The sequence below is a fragment of the Medicago sativa genome, chromosome 5, assembly GCF_051527215.1.
Source record: "Medicago sativa cultivar Bolivia chromosome 5, Bolivia_mono, whole genome shotgun sequence".
NCBI classification, from domain to species: domain Eukaryota; kingdom Viridiplantae; phylum Streptophyta; class Magnoliopsida; order Fabales; family Fabaceae; genus Medicago; species Medicago sativa.
This window is the reverse complement of record NC_140753.1, coordinates 30,663,771-30,679,365: the sequence shown is the minus strand read 5'-3', so window position 1 is coordinate 30,679,365 and position 15,595 is coordinate 30,663,771. Positions and strand designations below refer to the sequence as shown.

The following is a 15,595-nucleotide window of genomic DNA, read 5'->3' as shown; positions in this document are numbered from 1 at the left end:
AATTTGCAATATCTAGATTATTCAAGTGATAAAATAAGAATCTAGAATATTCAAGAGACTCAAAAGAATCTGCAGAACAAGAATCAGAAACAAATCTGGAAACTCCTAAAATGTCGGAACATTTATAGGATCGTTCCAAACAATAATAAATATCTCCTAAAATATAATATCTACTTTAGAAATATTCCACAGCTGATTCTTAGAGGATATGCGCGTTGCTTGGTCAATAAGATAAGGAAATATTCTTTCCTTAAACAATTAAGGGCGCGCGTACAAATAGGTATGAACCCAGGCACACTGAATCGTGCCAGGATGTTGGAACATCATATCCAGCATCTTACAGAGATGCCTAAACACATGTTGGAACATTGGTTCCAACAACACAAACAAGGATATTTGTTTTAGCCATAATGCAGCCAATACAAATACCCTACAACTGTCTTCTTCAACAATTTACAAATCTAATTTGTCCTAATAGAATTCATCTTTCTCCTATATTTAAATTAATTCTTGAAATGTTTATTAAATCATAAAAAATTATTTTATTGTGAAATACATATTGGATGTTTGTTAAATTTCAGATTTTATTTCTTTAAAGGAATCATATTTGTTATGATAGTAAACTTTTAAATAATATTGAAATTTAAAGGTGACCCTAACAATTATTGTATGGACGATCTTATTATAATACTTGTTTTGACAGTGCTTACCATAGTTTTAAAAACCGGACCGGTCGTCGACTCGGTGAGGTCACTGGGTCACTGAGTCATTGGTCGAACCACTGGGTCACTGGTTGAACCGCATGACTGAACCGGATGAAATCGGATTACTCGGTCGTATAACTCGGTTGCTATAAAAAAATTATATAGGTATTAAACCGGATTACTCAATCCCTACAAAATTCTAAAAAACCCATGACGTTTAAATAAATATCAAAAATATCATTAAACAAATTCGTTATTTATATTCAAACATATTTACAATAAATAGTTGGCAAAAATATTTACTAGGTAAAATATTTACAATTCATATAATAAAATTTTACTAGGTAATAGTAATTTAAGAGGTACAGGCTTCACGTGTTCCCTATGTCAATTAGAAAAAATAATAATAATTTACTAGGAAAGCCAATTGAAACATAAATGCATAAACAATTTACTAGGTAAGATAACTCTACTTTTCTCATTAGCTTTTGGCTTTGCAGCGCCGTTTGCTTCCTATTCCCCACCCAGATGGATAAACCTTGATTTGTTCTCACTTTATTCTCTCTAATAAAATCATACAACTCACTAATCTTCCAAAAATTGTAGATCTCAATTGAAAATACTCTAGATCTAACCTGTTTTCATCATACTCTTTACAAATTAGTCGGATCTGTCTGCACAAGCTTGCTATCCTTGCCGATCTCTCCTTCGAATCATCTTCCTTTCATCTTTTTTTCTTTTTTCCTCAGAATTTTAAATGTTGCATGTTAACCCGGTCCGGTTCGCCAAACCGGCCGAGTCGCCGGTTTCCACCGGTTTTTACCGAGTCCCGCTGGTTTTGACCGGTTAATTGCACGGCCGATCCAATTAACAACTCGAACCGGTCATGCCCCCGGTTCACGGTCCAACCGGTTCGACCGGCCGGTCCGAGCCGGGTTTTAAAACTATGGTGCTTACTTGCGCACGATTCTTTGCATGATAGTATCAGTTATTTTTTACTAAAATCCATTGGAATATAATGGCACCTTCAATATTATTTGTAAATTAGCTTGTTTTTCTATTATTTTTAAAACTTACTACCATGACAATTGATATTATTTTAAGGTATAAAATTTGAATATCTTAACAAGAAACCATGCATGGATTTCACACTAGAAGAAAATAATTTATTAATTTAGAAAAATTTTAAAAATCAAATTAAAATTAGAAAAAAGAGTATTCTAGAAGGAAAAAAGAGACATGAAAATTGTGGAAGAAGAAAAATGATACAAATAACAACAATCATAATGTCAGATTTACAAATATTTTATTTTCATTATAACTATTTCTAAAATCCCACATATGATTAATTTAGTTTTATTGATAGTGTAACATTTTTTTACTAACATTGTAAGTTAAAATTTGAAAATAACTGATTGTTGATCGCATTAAGGTGAAGCTTGCTACTTGGAAAGGTGTTCTTTTGTCTATTATGGGATGTGTTCAATTGGTGAAATCCATAGTGATCGATATGTTGGTTTATTCTTTTCATATTTACCGTTGGCCTGCCCGTCTGTTACATATGTTGGATAGGTTGATTAAGAATTTTGTTTGGAGTGGTGATATTGATACTCGCAAAATTTGTACGGTTTCTTGGAACCAAGTTTGCCTTCCTTGGGATTCTGGCGGTCTTGATCTTAAATCCACACGGTCTATTAATGCCTCTCTGCTTTTGCATTTGAGTTGGAATATTTTTACTCAATAATCACAGTGCTCTCGACTATTTCTGTACCGCTTTCTTTCATCTGGTCTCCCGAGAGGCCGCTATTTCAAATCATCTATTTGGTCGGGTGTGAAGGAGTTCTTGACAACGGTATCTGAGAATTCAATCTGGATTATTGTTAACGGTGATAAAATAAATCTTTGGCTGGATAATTGGATGGGAGCAACTCTAGTTTCTATTCTCAATTCCATTCCTAATATGTTTCCCTATCTTACTGCGAAGCTTCAATCTGTTAATATTAATGGTAGGTTGCAGCTCCTTCCTTCTCTTATGAATTTTCCGATGGTGGCAAACATTCTCAAAATCACGCTTCCGGTTACTCCTTTGCTGGATAGACGTGTTTGGGTACATGCTCTGAACGACAACCTCACTGTTAAGATGGCGTTCCAATTACTTAACCCTTCTTCGGACAAGCTTGAGTGGGCTTCCATTATATGGCGTCCTTGTATTCCACCATCACACTCATTGGCTTTTTGGTGTCTGATGTTGTCCAATCTCCCCACGGACGAGAACTTGCAAATGTGTGGGTGTACTTTGGTTTCTATTTGTGGTTTGTGTTACAATCATGCTGAATCCTCTTCGCATTTATTCCTTTCTTGTGGCTTCGCGGTGGCTGTTTGGCGGTGCATCTGTCTAAAGCTAAACCGCATTGTGACTCTGTCCTCGGTGCTGAATTTGTTAGATTGTATTCCTGTTCGCTGCATGTCTCGAGTGAGGGACGTTATTGTGGCTGCTGCAGTTCATGACGTGTACTGCATTTGGCTGGCCCGTAAAGCCTTTCGTTTCAGCTCGGTTCCTACATCTATACATGCTACTATGGCGAAGATTACATCTTATGTTGCTATGTCAGGCATGCATTCCAACGGTAATTGTATTCCTTTTGATGTTGCTGTTTTAACTAATTTCTTAATTCCCCCTCTTTACCCGCGTGTCAAGGAAATTGTTTCAGTGATTTGTAAGCCTCCCACCATTACTTGGGTGAAGGCGAACATGGATGGTTCGGTTTTTCATCTTCATGCTTCTTGCGGTGAAATTGTCCGTGATTTTACAAGGACCTTTTTGGGTTGTTTTGCTAGTAATGTTGGAAGATGGTCTGTTTTTAGAGCGGAGCTAATGGGATTGATTTTAGCTATAAAGTTTTCTACTTGTAATCATTGGAACCGCTTGTTGCTTGAATGTGATTCATATAGTGTTGTGCATGCATTCAAAAACCCGTCTATCATTCCTATTCATCTTCAAAATCGGTGGCATAATTGTTTGCAACATGGTATGACGGTAATTTGCTCTCATGTTTCCCAGGAGGGAAATTGTTGTGCAGATAAGCTCGCTTCTTTGGGTCGTGTAGTGACAGATACTATTTGGTACACCACCATGCCTTCCTCTTTGGCAGATGATTTTGCTAGGGACAGAAATGGACTGCCTAATTATAGTTTCTCTTAGAACTTTCTATTACTTTTGTTAGCTTTATCTGTTTTATTCTGAGGATTTTGGCCTAGTCCCCATTCTTGTAAATATTTTTTTTCCTTTATTATTAATAATATTATGTATTGGAAAGGCAGTAGAGGATGCTGTCTCTGTTGGGGTGCCAACCTAGTTGGGATGCTTCAGTTTCCCCCTAATGCCTAACCTTTCTTTTGGCCTTATAAAAAAAATCTTAAAATAATGATAAATACATGCAAAAATATTTTTAAAATTTAAAGATAACGATGAAGGTAAAACAAAATTTGATTTTTCTTTAGTAAAGCAGTTGATTGTTACGGTAGTTAGTTTTAAAATGATTTACATTATTTTTTTTTATCAAAAAGATGATTTATATTATTTATTCAAAATTAACATTTAATTCACTTTTAAAATATGGTGAAATTTAAAAAATTAAGTATTAGCTTTTATAAGAAAAAAATGAAAAGCTAAGTAGCAATACTTATAATACACACATATGAAGAAAGAGGAGGAAGGGGGAAAAAGATCGCCATATTGATATCGATGTATCAAAATGTCAAACTGGATTGACCTAGTTGAAGCATATTGAATCTACAAAAAGAAATAGTGAGTGTATCAATACTTGTTAGTGGGATTCCTATATTTGATCACTTGCAAAATCAAATTTTAAGGAGACGGATCTTTCTCTTGTTACTTTGTGGGTCTTGAACATGATTTCTTCTAGTAAAAAATATATTTGTGAATTTTATCTAAAATGTATAATAAGTCACATATTGATAGATATTTAATGTATTAAATTTTAAACTTACATACACAAGATCATGATCATGTCTACTTGTATTGCTTAGTTAAATGAGTTTTTATCAGTACTTTTTATGAAACCTTTGAAATTTAATATCAATTGTACATCAATTTTAGTTCTTATATTTATAGATATTTTCTTTCACCAATTGAATCAAACTAGTTCCTCCTTTCTATCCTGTGATCTTTATTTATTATTTATAAAATTTGTTTGTGAGGATTTCGACGTTGTAAGTATATACTTATTTAGAATTTTATCATTATGATTTAAATAAAAAAGAAGAATGATCAAGTTGACACTTGACAGAGGGATGACTTCTTTATCAAGCCCATGTACACTAATTTGCTAGTAACATGTATTTTCCAGTCTTGTGATTAAGTAAGTTTGATTACTACAACAAGATAATTTGTAAATTTGCCTTATATATATATATATATATATGTTTTTGGTAGTATCTTTGGAGACTCAAACAATGTATGTCATGGATGTTTTGCACAAAACTTAAATACTAAATTAGCTTTCATAGCTGATTCTCTAGAGTAATGAAGACTATTGAGATTGCAGTTGAGATGAATTGAAACAATCTTTGGTTAGATAGACTCATAGTTAGTTCTTCTTGCTTTTAAGGTTGTACATAAGGTATCTTGGTTCCAAAGAAAAACACACACACACACACAGATATATATATATATATATATATATATATATATATAGAGAGAGAGAGAGAGAGAGAGAGAGAGAGAGAGAGAGAGAGATAGAGATAGAGAGAGAAACACTTGTGCATATATGTTAACTATCTTTGGCTTAGCTCTGTCTTCGTATGTTTGGTTCCCATCTCTCCTTGAATTTCTGATATATGAATTTGTAAAGAATTGTTAGGAAACATGGCATCCATTGATGAAGGAGAGAAAAGCTTATAGAATTGTTCTATTGATAGTGAAATGCAATATTACAAATGAGAAAGTTAACCCACTTATGGGGAGGTTACACCTATATATACTAATAGAACTAGTACTCCTTGTAACTAAACTATGTATCTCTAATAGTCCCCCTCAAGTTGGAAGGTGTTCAAAAAACACATCCAACTTGAAATGAGAAAATACAAGGAAAGATGCCGGAAATACATCGGCTAAGAAAAAATATCAAACAAGTGCTCATCCAACAAGAAGCAACCACAACTCAAGGTTGAACCAATTGAAGGAAGGAGCATCAAAGCAACGCTTAACCACCATCCGGTAGAAGCCAATATCAACAAAGCCAATTAAGGCACAACGCTTAACCATCAAGAGTGTTCAATCACTCAAGATAGAAGCACAAGAAGAAAAGAAGTGCAAGGAAGAGCCATAGTCTACAATGGAAGGAGGTCATATACAAGACCAAGGTTCCAAAGATAAAAGTGGTGCCCTCCAATGCCGAGCCGAGACAAGAAAAACCAAATGCAAGGAAGGGCCATAGTCGACAATGGAAGGAGGTCATATACAAGACCAAGGTTCCAAAGATAAAAAGTGATGCCCTCCTATGCCGAGCCGAGACAAGAAAAAATCAAATGCAAGCCAATAGAGATGCATAGCCATGTGATGTGTCTTCAAACCATAGAAAACAAAACCATGTTGATGCATTCAAACCATAGGCCAAAAACCAATGCTTCCAATAATGAAGCCAAACCAAACAACGATCCAGGACAAAGAAACCGAGGGAAGATAATCAATCCAAGAATCTTCCAACAATCCAAAACTGAGCCAGAACGATAAACCTCACCAAACAAAACTACTGCACCATTCTCTTTGCAAGTAGCACAACAAAACTCACAAACAGCAGAACTATTACATAGGGATCAGATATACCAGAAACCCCTGCCAAACACAGTAGAAACGCAAGGCACATAGATAGAATACACTCAAGGAACCAGAAGGCCCACTGCTACTGTCATGTGAGTGAGACTGCCATATACCAAAAGCCAACAAACCTGAACAAATGCAGGAAGCCGCAACCCAAGTATACCCCAGCCTCAATCACCTTCTTCAACCACTTATTGACAAAGGGCTGCTTGTAAAACCTTCTGCCACTGCTTATTGACGTATGATCTAGAAACAATAGCAATCATGAAAGAAAGATTAAGAGAATAAATCCACAAAATGACAATCTTCAAGACAACTCTTCTTTAGTGGATGTAAGAGCAATGCATTATGCCTTTTTCAAATAACCAGCGAAGGAAGCATCATACAAATCTTCTTTATACATTCACCACAAATCAATCACCACGCTTTGCAAAACATAATCAATTTAATCAACACAGAATTCCAAAGTACCATTCCATGATCAAGCTTCCAAAAGGTCAAACAATATTCCAAACTCCAAGAACGTATCAATTGGAACAAATATTATGAGATATCATACCAAAACATATAGATTGCAGCAGAGGAGTGTCTTAAACAGCTGCAAAATCCCTCAACGTATGAATCCAAGCTTGAACAAACACAATAGCATTATGGCTTTATACAGCAGAAGTTCGTCACCTTTGGAAGCAATAACCGATGCTCTATCCCATAATGTCATTAGTACCAAGAACCATTGCTATCAAACTGAACAAACAGAGGCTTAAACTGAAATCCATCCATTTAATAGCCTTCACATACCAGAATCTCAAACATGAGTAAAACAAAGCAATATTCAGCGAAAACTTTTAGCAAACACCTTGTGTGCACAATAGGTACAAACTGCAATTACAATACAACACGTATCTAAAAACAGAGTTTCTCAAAGAATCAATGGGAAACCACAACTCTGACTTGAAAATTAGGATCGATCCAGAGCTAAGGAACTTCAATCGCAAATGAAATGGAATCACAAACTGATCAAAGGAGGAAAACGAGAGCATGAACCAAGGAAAAAAAAACGAACACGAAAATCTAATAATTGGGAAAAAGGATAACATCAGAATCGAAAACGCAAGAATCGTACAGATGCGAACAAGAATTTTGAAACAGAATCACGAAATGGAATTACACAAGATAATCGAAGAACAAAAGATGAAAAACAGTGTGAGAAGAAACGAAATCGATCGGAAACGAATCAAGAAAAAAGAAACTGAATCGAAGAAATGAAATCCTGAAATCGGAAATGTATAAGAAAAGGAACAAGAAAAGGAAAATGAAACTAGTTTTCTCGGGAAAATGAAGACAGAGAAAGAAAAGGAAAAAAAATGGAATAAGAAAGAAATTGAAAGTGAGAAAATTGAATTTTCTCGAGAAAATGCAGCGGAAAATCCTTCAAGGTGGATACCAATCTTGCTCTGATACCATGTTAGGAAACATGGCATCCATTGATGAAGGAGAGAAAAGCTTATAGAATTGTTCTATTGATAGTGAAATGCAATATTACAAATGAGAAAGTTAACCCACTTATGGGGAGGTTACACCTATATATACTAATAGAACTAGTACTCCTTGTAACTAAACTATGTATCTCTAATAAGAATCAACTAGGATTATCTAACTATAGCTTTATGTAATCTTTGAAAAGGTATATACCTAATTCTCTTTTTATTTTTGTGTATCTTTTTCTTTTAATGATATTTTGGTAGCGCATCTAGCTTTACTTGCTTGAAAAACAATATTCGCCATTGAGCTTTACTAGTATGGGAACTTTCCCAAAAGATGTTTTCTTGTGATAGAGTGAGAAGCTCCAGCGATTTTGAGAAACTCATGTGTGTATACTGTTCACCGTCAACCTAAAAGCTCTAACCCTAAACCGCCTTCCTTTTCCCAGCTTTTTTTTTTCTTCTGTTTTTTCCACCATGAATCCTTTTAACATTCCTTGGAAATGCCTCGTCCTTGACCTTGAACCAACAAAAACGACCACACATCAACCAAAACCCAAAAAAACCATTTGCAGAAGCTGTTTCAAACCACTTGAAATACCTCAATCCCAACTTCCCCAAGCAGTAATCAAAGGTGATAACTTTTCAATCTAGATTCCAGAGGAGGAGTATTCAGCTGTTATGGATACCAGCAAACACAATCTCCATGGTAGAGTGATTTGGCCAAAAGGGTCAACACCTCTTATGGTTGTTTCCTTAAAAACCAAGTTATCTTCACTCTGGAAAGGCTTATCACGGTGGGGGATCACAACTCTAGGTAAAGGCTTCTTTGAATTTTCTTTTACTTCCCTAGAAGATGTAAGAAAGGTAAGATCCACTGCTTTCTGGAATCTTAACCCTGGTTTGCTTAAACTTTCCCCTGGTCTAGAGAGTTCAACCCTAAGATACAAACTAACTCATCTGCTCAAGTATGGGTCAGGATCCATGGCTTAACACAAGAGTATTGGAGGAAGAACATCATTTTCTCTATAGCAAGTGGTGTTGGCTCACCAATCTGTACTGATTCAAACACTGCAAAGCATATGTTAGAGAGAACATTTGGTCGCTATGGTTTTGGTAGATATTGATCTATCACAAACCCTAAGACATAAGCTTCTTGTGGAGAGAAAGGGTTATGCCTTTTATGTGGATATTGAGTACGAAATGTTCTTCCTTATTATACTTACTGTAAGATGATAGGGCACCATGTAGACTATTGCAAGAAATGGCATGTTGAAGAGGAAGTTGTTCCAGGTAATGAAAATATACCAAAAAAGAAACATGTCAGAGAACAAAGAAAAGTTTTTGTGCAAACAAAGGATGGACGACAAGAATAGGGCAAGACAAAAAAATATGATGCTGCAGAGAAAGAAATTGTTAACATAGAAGATGATCTTCCAGGTCAAATTTAGAAGTTAGCTGAAGCCTCAATATTTGTAGAACGTAAAACAGATGAACCTGATCCAGCAGATATTTTCAAAACTCAAGACCAGCAGCTGGAGCAGGAAATTAATGTTATCTTGAATGAGGAAGCAAACTAGAATGAAAATGATAGTGAATCAGACAGTACACAAAGCATGTTTGTTGATGCTACAATGGTTAACAATGAGGTCATATCTAGTGAAGATAAAGCACGCAATAGGAACTCCGCCATAGACATAATTCCTACACCAGAGAGGGTGTTAAAGGACATGGAATTCCCGAAGCAATCATGGGCTAATATAGCAGAGAATGATGAAGCGGAGGCTAGTTTGATGAAAGATTCAGAGAAAGAACCAGAAAATACAACTGATGCTGAAGGTTTCGAAATGATTTTATCAAAAACTCAAAAAAAGGCACAACAGAAGTTAAAGAATTCAAGAAGAGATACTTACACAACGAGGTCAAAGGTTCCCTCCAAACCTTTCAAATGAAATGTCTATATTGGAATGTGAGGGGTTTGGCTAATATCCCCACTAAATTAGCTCTTAAAAGGCTTATCTTGTTGCATAAGCCTGATTTCATATTCCTCTTAGAGTCATGGATGGAATTTCAAGAAATGCCTACAAGATGGCTTGGTAATTTAAACCTAAAGTTATTTGCTTTCAATAGTAGAATAAACTTACTCCCTAATCTCTGGTGTATCTGTAGATTGGAACTCGACCCTGAACTAATTTCATCAGATGCACAACAGGTTTCATTTACTATCAAACTCAATGATACTTTGATTTCTTTTTCTGCTATATATGCCTCCACAAATTACATAACTAGAAGGAACCTTTGGAACTCATTGTCTTTACTTTTAAACCATCATAACCTGCCTTGGTGCTTTATTGGGGACTTTAACTCCATTATTGGAGCCCATGAATACAAAGGTAGGTTTAACCCTGCTAGGTCACGTATGGAAGATTTTCAAACTTGGTCTGATTCATACAATCTCATACATTTAAATACCAGAGGCTCTGAATTTACTTGGTCTAATGGAAGAGATGGCAATAGTTTAACAGAAAGAAGACTTGATAGAGTCATATGCAATCAAGCTTTGATTGATTGTTGTTCTTCCTTATCTGCTACAACCTTAGTCAAACATAGATCTGACCATTTCCCACTTCTCTTAGAATTACACAATAGCCTTGAAACTTTTGCATCACAATTTGAATTTTTTAGAATGTGGACCCTTCACCATGATTGTAAATCCATTGTACAAGATGTTTGGAACATTCTTGTTATTAACTGCCCCATGTTTATTTTGAACAAGAAGCTTAAAAACCTCAAAGAAAGACTAAGAGTCTGGAACAAGGAATGCTTTGGCAATGTGCATGATAATGTGAAGAATGCTGAACAAAAATTACAACAAATTCAAGAAATGATTCAAACTTCTGGCCATGCTCATTCTTTGTTAGAGGAGGAGAAACAAGCACATAAAGTCTATGAGGAAGCCCTAACCAGACAAAAATATTTTTGGCAAGAAAAAGCTAAGCTTAGTTGGCATTTAGAAGATGACAGAAAGTATTTTCATAGGATAGCAAAGATCAAAACCGGTACCAAAAAAATTTCCACTCTTCAAGATGGTGAACATGTTCTCACTGAGCAATCTCAAATAGCAGAGCACATAGTTAATTATTATAAAAATCTTTTTTGCTCTAACTTTGTTTTGCAGGAACAATTGCTCGCAGATGAAGTCATCCCCAATATCGAATGAAACTAACACCATGCTCACGATGATTTCGTCACAACATGAGATCAAAGTTGTATTCTTCAATCTTAATAGGGATAGTGCTCCCGGCCCTGATGGATTTGGTGCTTATTTCTTTCAATTTTACTGGGATATTATCAAAGATGATGTCTTCAAAGTCGTGACTGAATTCTTCACCTCTGGCTGGATTCTTCTTGGTTACAATTCTAATATTATTGCATTGCTCCTTAAAACCCCAGATGCTATATCCAAAGATCAATATAGACCTATTGCAATGGCCAAATTTAAATTTAAAATTATTTCCAAAATCCTAGCGATAGACTTGCTTTAATCTAGCTCTCAAAATTGATATTACAAAAGCATTTTATTCTTTGGAATGGCCTTTTTTGTTGAAAGTGCTTCAATGTTATGGTTTTGATGAAGTTTTCTATCAATGGATTCAAGTCATTCTAAATTCGCATTTCTCTCAATCTCCATCAATGGAAAGTCTCATGGATACTTCAATCATACAAGGGGGGTTAGACAAGGATACCCACTCTCCCCCTTCTCTTCTGCCTTGCAAAGGATGTTCTTAGCAGAAGCATATCTAAGCTAGTAGCAGAAGGTAAGCTAGACAGAATCAGAGGGTCAAGACACAATCATCTTCCTTCTGACACTTTTTATGATGACGACCTTATGATTTATTGCAATGGTAAAAACTCAGGTTTGCATGCTCTTCATGACTTATTCAACCGTTATGCTTTAAATTCTGGCCAGATTATTAACATCAACAAATCAACCATCATTTCCAATGCCATTTCACATCAGAGATTGAACCAAATTGTTGATATCTTACACTTTAAAATTAGAACTCTCCCTTTTAATTACTTAGGGGTTCCAATAATTAAAGGTAAGCCAAAGGTCCTACACCTCCAACCAATTGCTGATAAGATAAAGCTAAAACTGTCTTCATGGAAAGCAACTCTTCTCACTATGGCAGACAGGGTACAATTAGTGAATTTAGTAATTCAAAGTATGCTATCTTATAGTATTTCTGTGTATTCTTGGCCAACTTCTCTTTTGAAAGACCTTGAGAAATACATAAGAAATTTTATCTGGAGTGGAAATAGTGATAAAAGGAAACTTGTAACTGTTTCTTGGAAAAAGATTTGCAGGCCTCTTGATCAGGGAGGATTAAATATTAGATCTCTATGTGGTCTTAACAATGCTACCAACTTGCAGCTTTGGTGGTCAATATTGCACTCTCAGAAACCCTGGGCGTTGCTTCTTAAAGATAGAGTCATTAGAGCTAAAACAACTATAAGGCACCACATCTTCTCATCTATCTGGAGCAGCATCAAAGATGAATTCAATGTTATTACTGAGAACTCTTTTTGGCTTCTTGGTAATGGTCAAAAGATTAATTTTTGGACAGACTCTTGGTGCGGCCCCCCATTGGTAGACACTTGCAACATCCCTTCTCACATTAGCAGTTTGCTTATTTCAACCCATCAAATGTTCCCCAACATTTTAGCTATTATCAATTCAGTAAGAGGAAAAGCAAGACCAACTGCTTTGGAGGCATACATCTGATGGTGATTTGCAACTCAAGGCAGCCTACACTTTCAAAATGCAGCAGTTCCAAGACCTGCATTTGGCCAAAACCATATGGAGCTTTGACATTCCTCCTTCTAAATCCATGTTTGTGTGGAGAATAATGCATGAGAAAGTGCCAACTAATGATAATCTCATGCAGAGAGGTTGCCATATTCCCTCAATGGCTCACTTTGTTTTATGAACTCAGAAACCTATTCCACTTGTTCTTTCAATGTCCTTTTTCTTTAAAGATTTGGTCATGGTTTGCTATTTCTATTGATAAAGTTCTTCAATTTCACTCAATGGAGGATATTTGGAGAATTTGTGATCTCTCTTGGTCCCCCGTGCAAGATAGTGGTGAAAGCTGCTCTTGTAAATCTCCTCAACATCATCCAGTATGCTAGAAATCAAGCCAGATTCAACAATAATTCTATCACTTGGAAAACTGCAATAAATATGATCATATCTAGTTCTTCTTTGTCTGGAAACTTAACTTCTAAGGCAGCTAACAATTTAGTCAGAGATTTCACTATTCTCAAAAACTATAAAGTAATTATCCATCATCCAAAAGCCCCACAAATAAAAGAGGTGATCTGGCATCCTCCTATTCATCTTTGGTTGAAATGCAATACTGATGGGGCATCTAAAGGTAACCCTTTTGTATCAGGGTGTGATGGTATCTTTAGGAATGATGCGACAGATGCTATCTTGTGTTTTGCAGAACCTCTTGGAATAAAATCTTCATACATTGCTGAGCTTTGTGGTTTTATGAAAGCAATAGAAATAGCTGAACAAAAGAATTGGAGGAACATTTGGTTTGAGTTCGATTTAGCTTTAGTTATGCTTGCTACAAAAAAAACCAGACAATGTTCCTTGGGAAGTGAGAAATAGATGGAAGAATGCTATGTTGTTGATCAGAGATAGAAACTGCTTGGTTACTCATATTTATAGAGAAGGGAATCAAGTAGCTGACTCTCTTTCAAATCAAGCTATCTCTTTGCACTCTTATACGGCTTGGCAGTAAGCTCCTATTTGTATTAGGGATAGCTATATTAAAAATAAACTAGGCATGCCTAGCTTTAGGTTTTGCTAGTTCTGTTGGTGGTTTTTACCACTCCTGTTTTGTATCTTGCCTACATCTATATTAATATATTTTGTGTTGGTTAGCGCTTTGCTACCAACTCTTTTTTGAAATATATATATATAATGGAAAATTATATTCATTGAGTCTCTCCCTGTGTATTAAATACTTTAACGAATACTTGTAACATATACATAAATTGGTTAAAATCAATTTCTTTTCTAAGAAATAGAGAGAAAATACAAGAGATATTAATGTGACTCATTTTTAAATTATTTTAATGAGACCCACCAATACGCACTTGTGTCTATGTCGTTTATAAATGGAGCTCTCCATTTCATATGAAAAATTAAGAAGAGATCAACTTATACAAAACGGAACATATTTCTCAAACTTCTGTGTGTGTGTTTTGTAAAATATAAAGGAATTGGTGTCAGAAAGATGTCTTAGTCCAACCATTATCTTAGAATCTAAAGCTACTCTCAATAAGTATATATTTGGGTTCAAGTATGAGTGGTTATTTTCACATTGACTATGGATTGATGAAATTATTTGATATATAAATAGGCGACATGTATTTTCGGCATCTTAATGTAGTATTATTGTTGTTGTTGTTGTTGTTATTATTATTATTATTATTATTATTATTATTATTATTATTATTATTATTATTCCTTTGTTCGTAAACTTACTTTGATTCATGAAAATTTTCCATCATCAAAGAGGCAGAAAAAATAGTAAGACAATTGAACTATCGCATTACAGTTTGATGATAACAAACTTTGGTTTAAAAGATTAGCTTAGTATTGCTGTTGTGTTATTCACTATTAATATATTGTGCTTGAACTTATGCTAGAAAAATAATAGGACTAGCATTATCAAGTAAGTAACAACATTATGAATAGTTTTTTTTAAGAACATTATGAAATAGTTAAGTGTTGGTTAGATAAAATAACGCATACCTTTCTCATCATTATCAAATTTGTTGTTGTGCCTCGTAAGCATGTTGTTGATTGTTAATATTTTTCTCAACATTATAAATTTGATGCATCTCAATAGAAAAAAAAATGAAAGTTCATTTGCGGTCTGAGATCTTGTTGCATCACATTTATTTATTTTTATTTTCATTTGCGGTTTGAGATCTTGTTAGAAAAATAAATTTTCACAACAACTTTCAAGAAGAAAAATGAAGGCATTTACTTACAATTTCCCCCTATTTGTGTGATGCCTCTCAATATTTAGCTGCTTTCATGCTCTAACACTCAACAAAAAGCTGAAGTTCATAAACCACTGAAAAATGAAATCAGTGATTAAAAACACTGACTTGAAATATAGATGAAGAAATGATATCATATATTACTTTTTACCGTTGTCACGCTTATAGAGTTTCATTGTTGATAAATTGAAAATTGTGTAATTGTGTGATGCGGCGAGATCTCCTACCCCAAAGTTTGATTTCCTTTCCCTTGAAATATTAATTCGTTTTCATGCTTTAGAAATGAACAACAAGCTCAAGTTCATAAACCAATAGAAAAAACATGCAATCAATGATTTAAATCACTGACTTAAAATATAGATGAAGAAACGATAGCATACCTAATTTCTTACCATCGTCGCGCTCCTAGGGTTTTGATGTTAATAAATTGAAAATTGTGTAATTCCATGATGCAGTGAAATCTCAAACACCAAAGGTTGATT

The 15,595-nt window shown here is 34.9% G+C and overlaps 1 protein-coding gene across 1 annotated transcript; it reads left to right on the top strand.

The window, feature by feature from the left end:
* Nucleotides 1-9,661: 9,661 nt before the first annotated feature.
* Nucleotides 9,662-12,813, top strand: LOC146921709 (uncharacterized). Its single transcript, XM_085711367.1, has 4 exons — nucleotides 9,662-9,948; nucleotides 10,197-11,054; nucleotides 11,206-11,438; nucleotides 11,945-12,813. Exons 1-4 carry the CDS (start codon nucleotides 9,662-9,664, stop codon nucleotides 12,811-12,813), a joined length of 2,247 nt encoding a protein of 748 aa, XP_085567493.1.
* The last annotated feature ends 2,782 nt before the right edge of the window (nucleotides 12,814-15,595 follow it).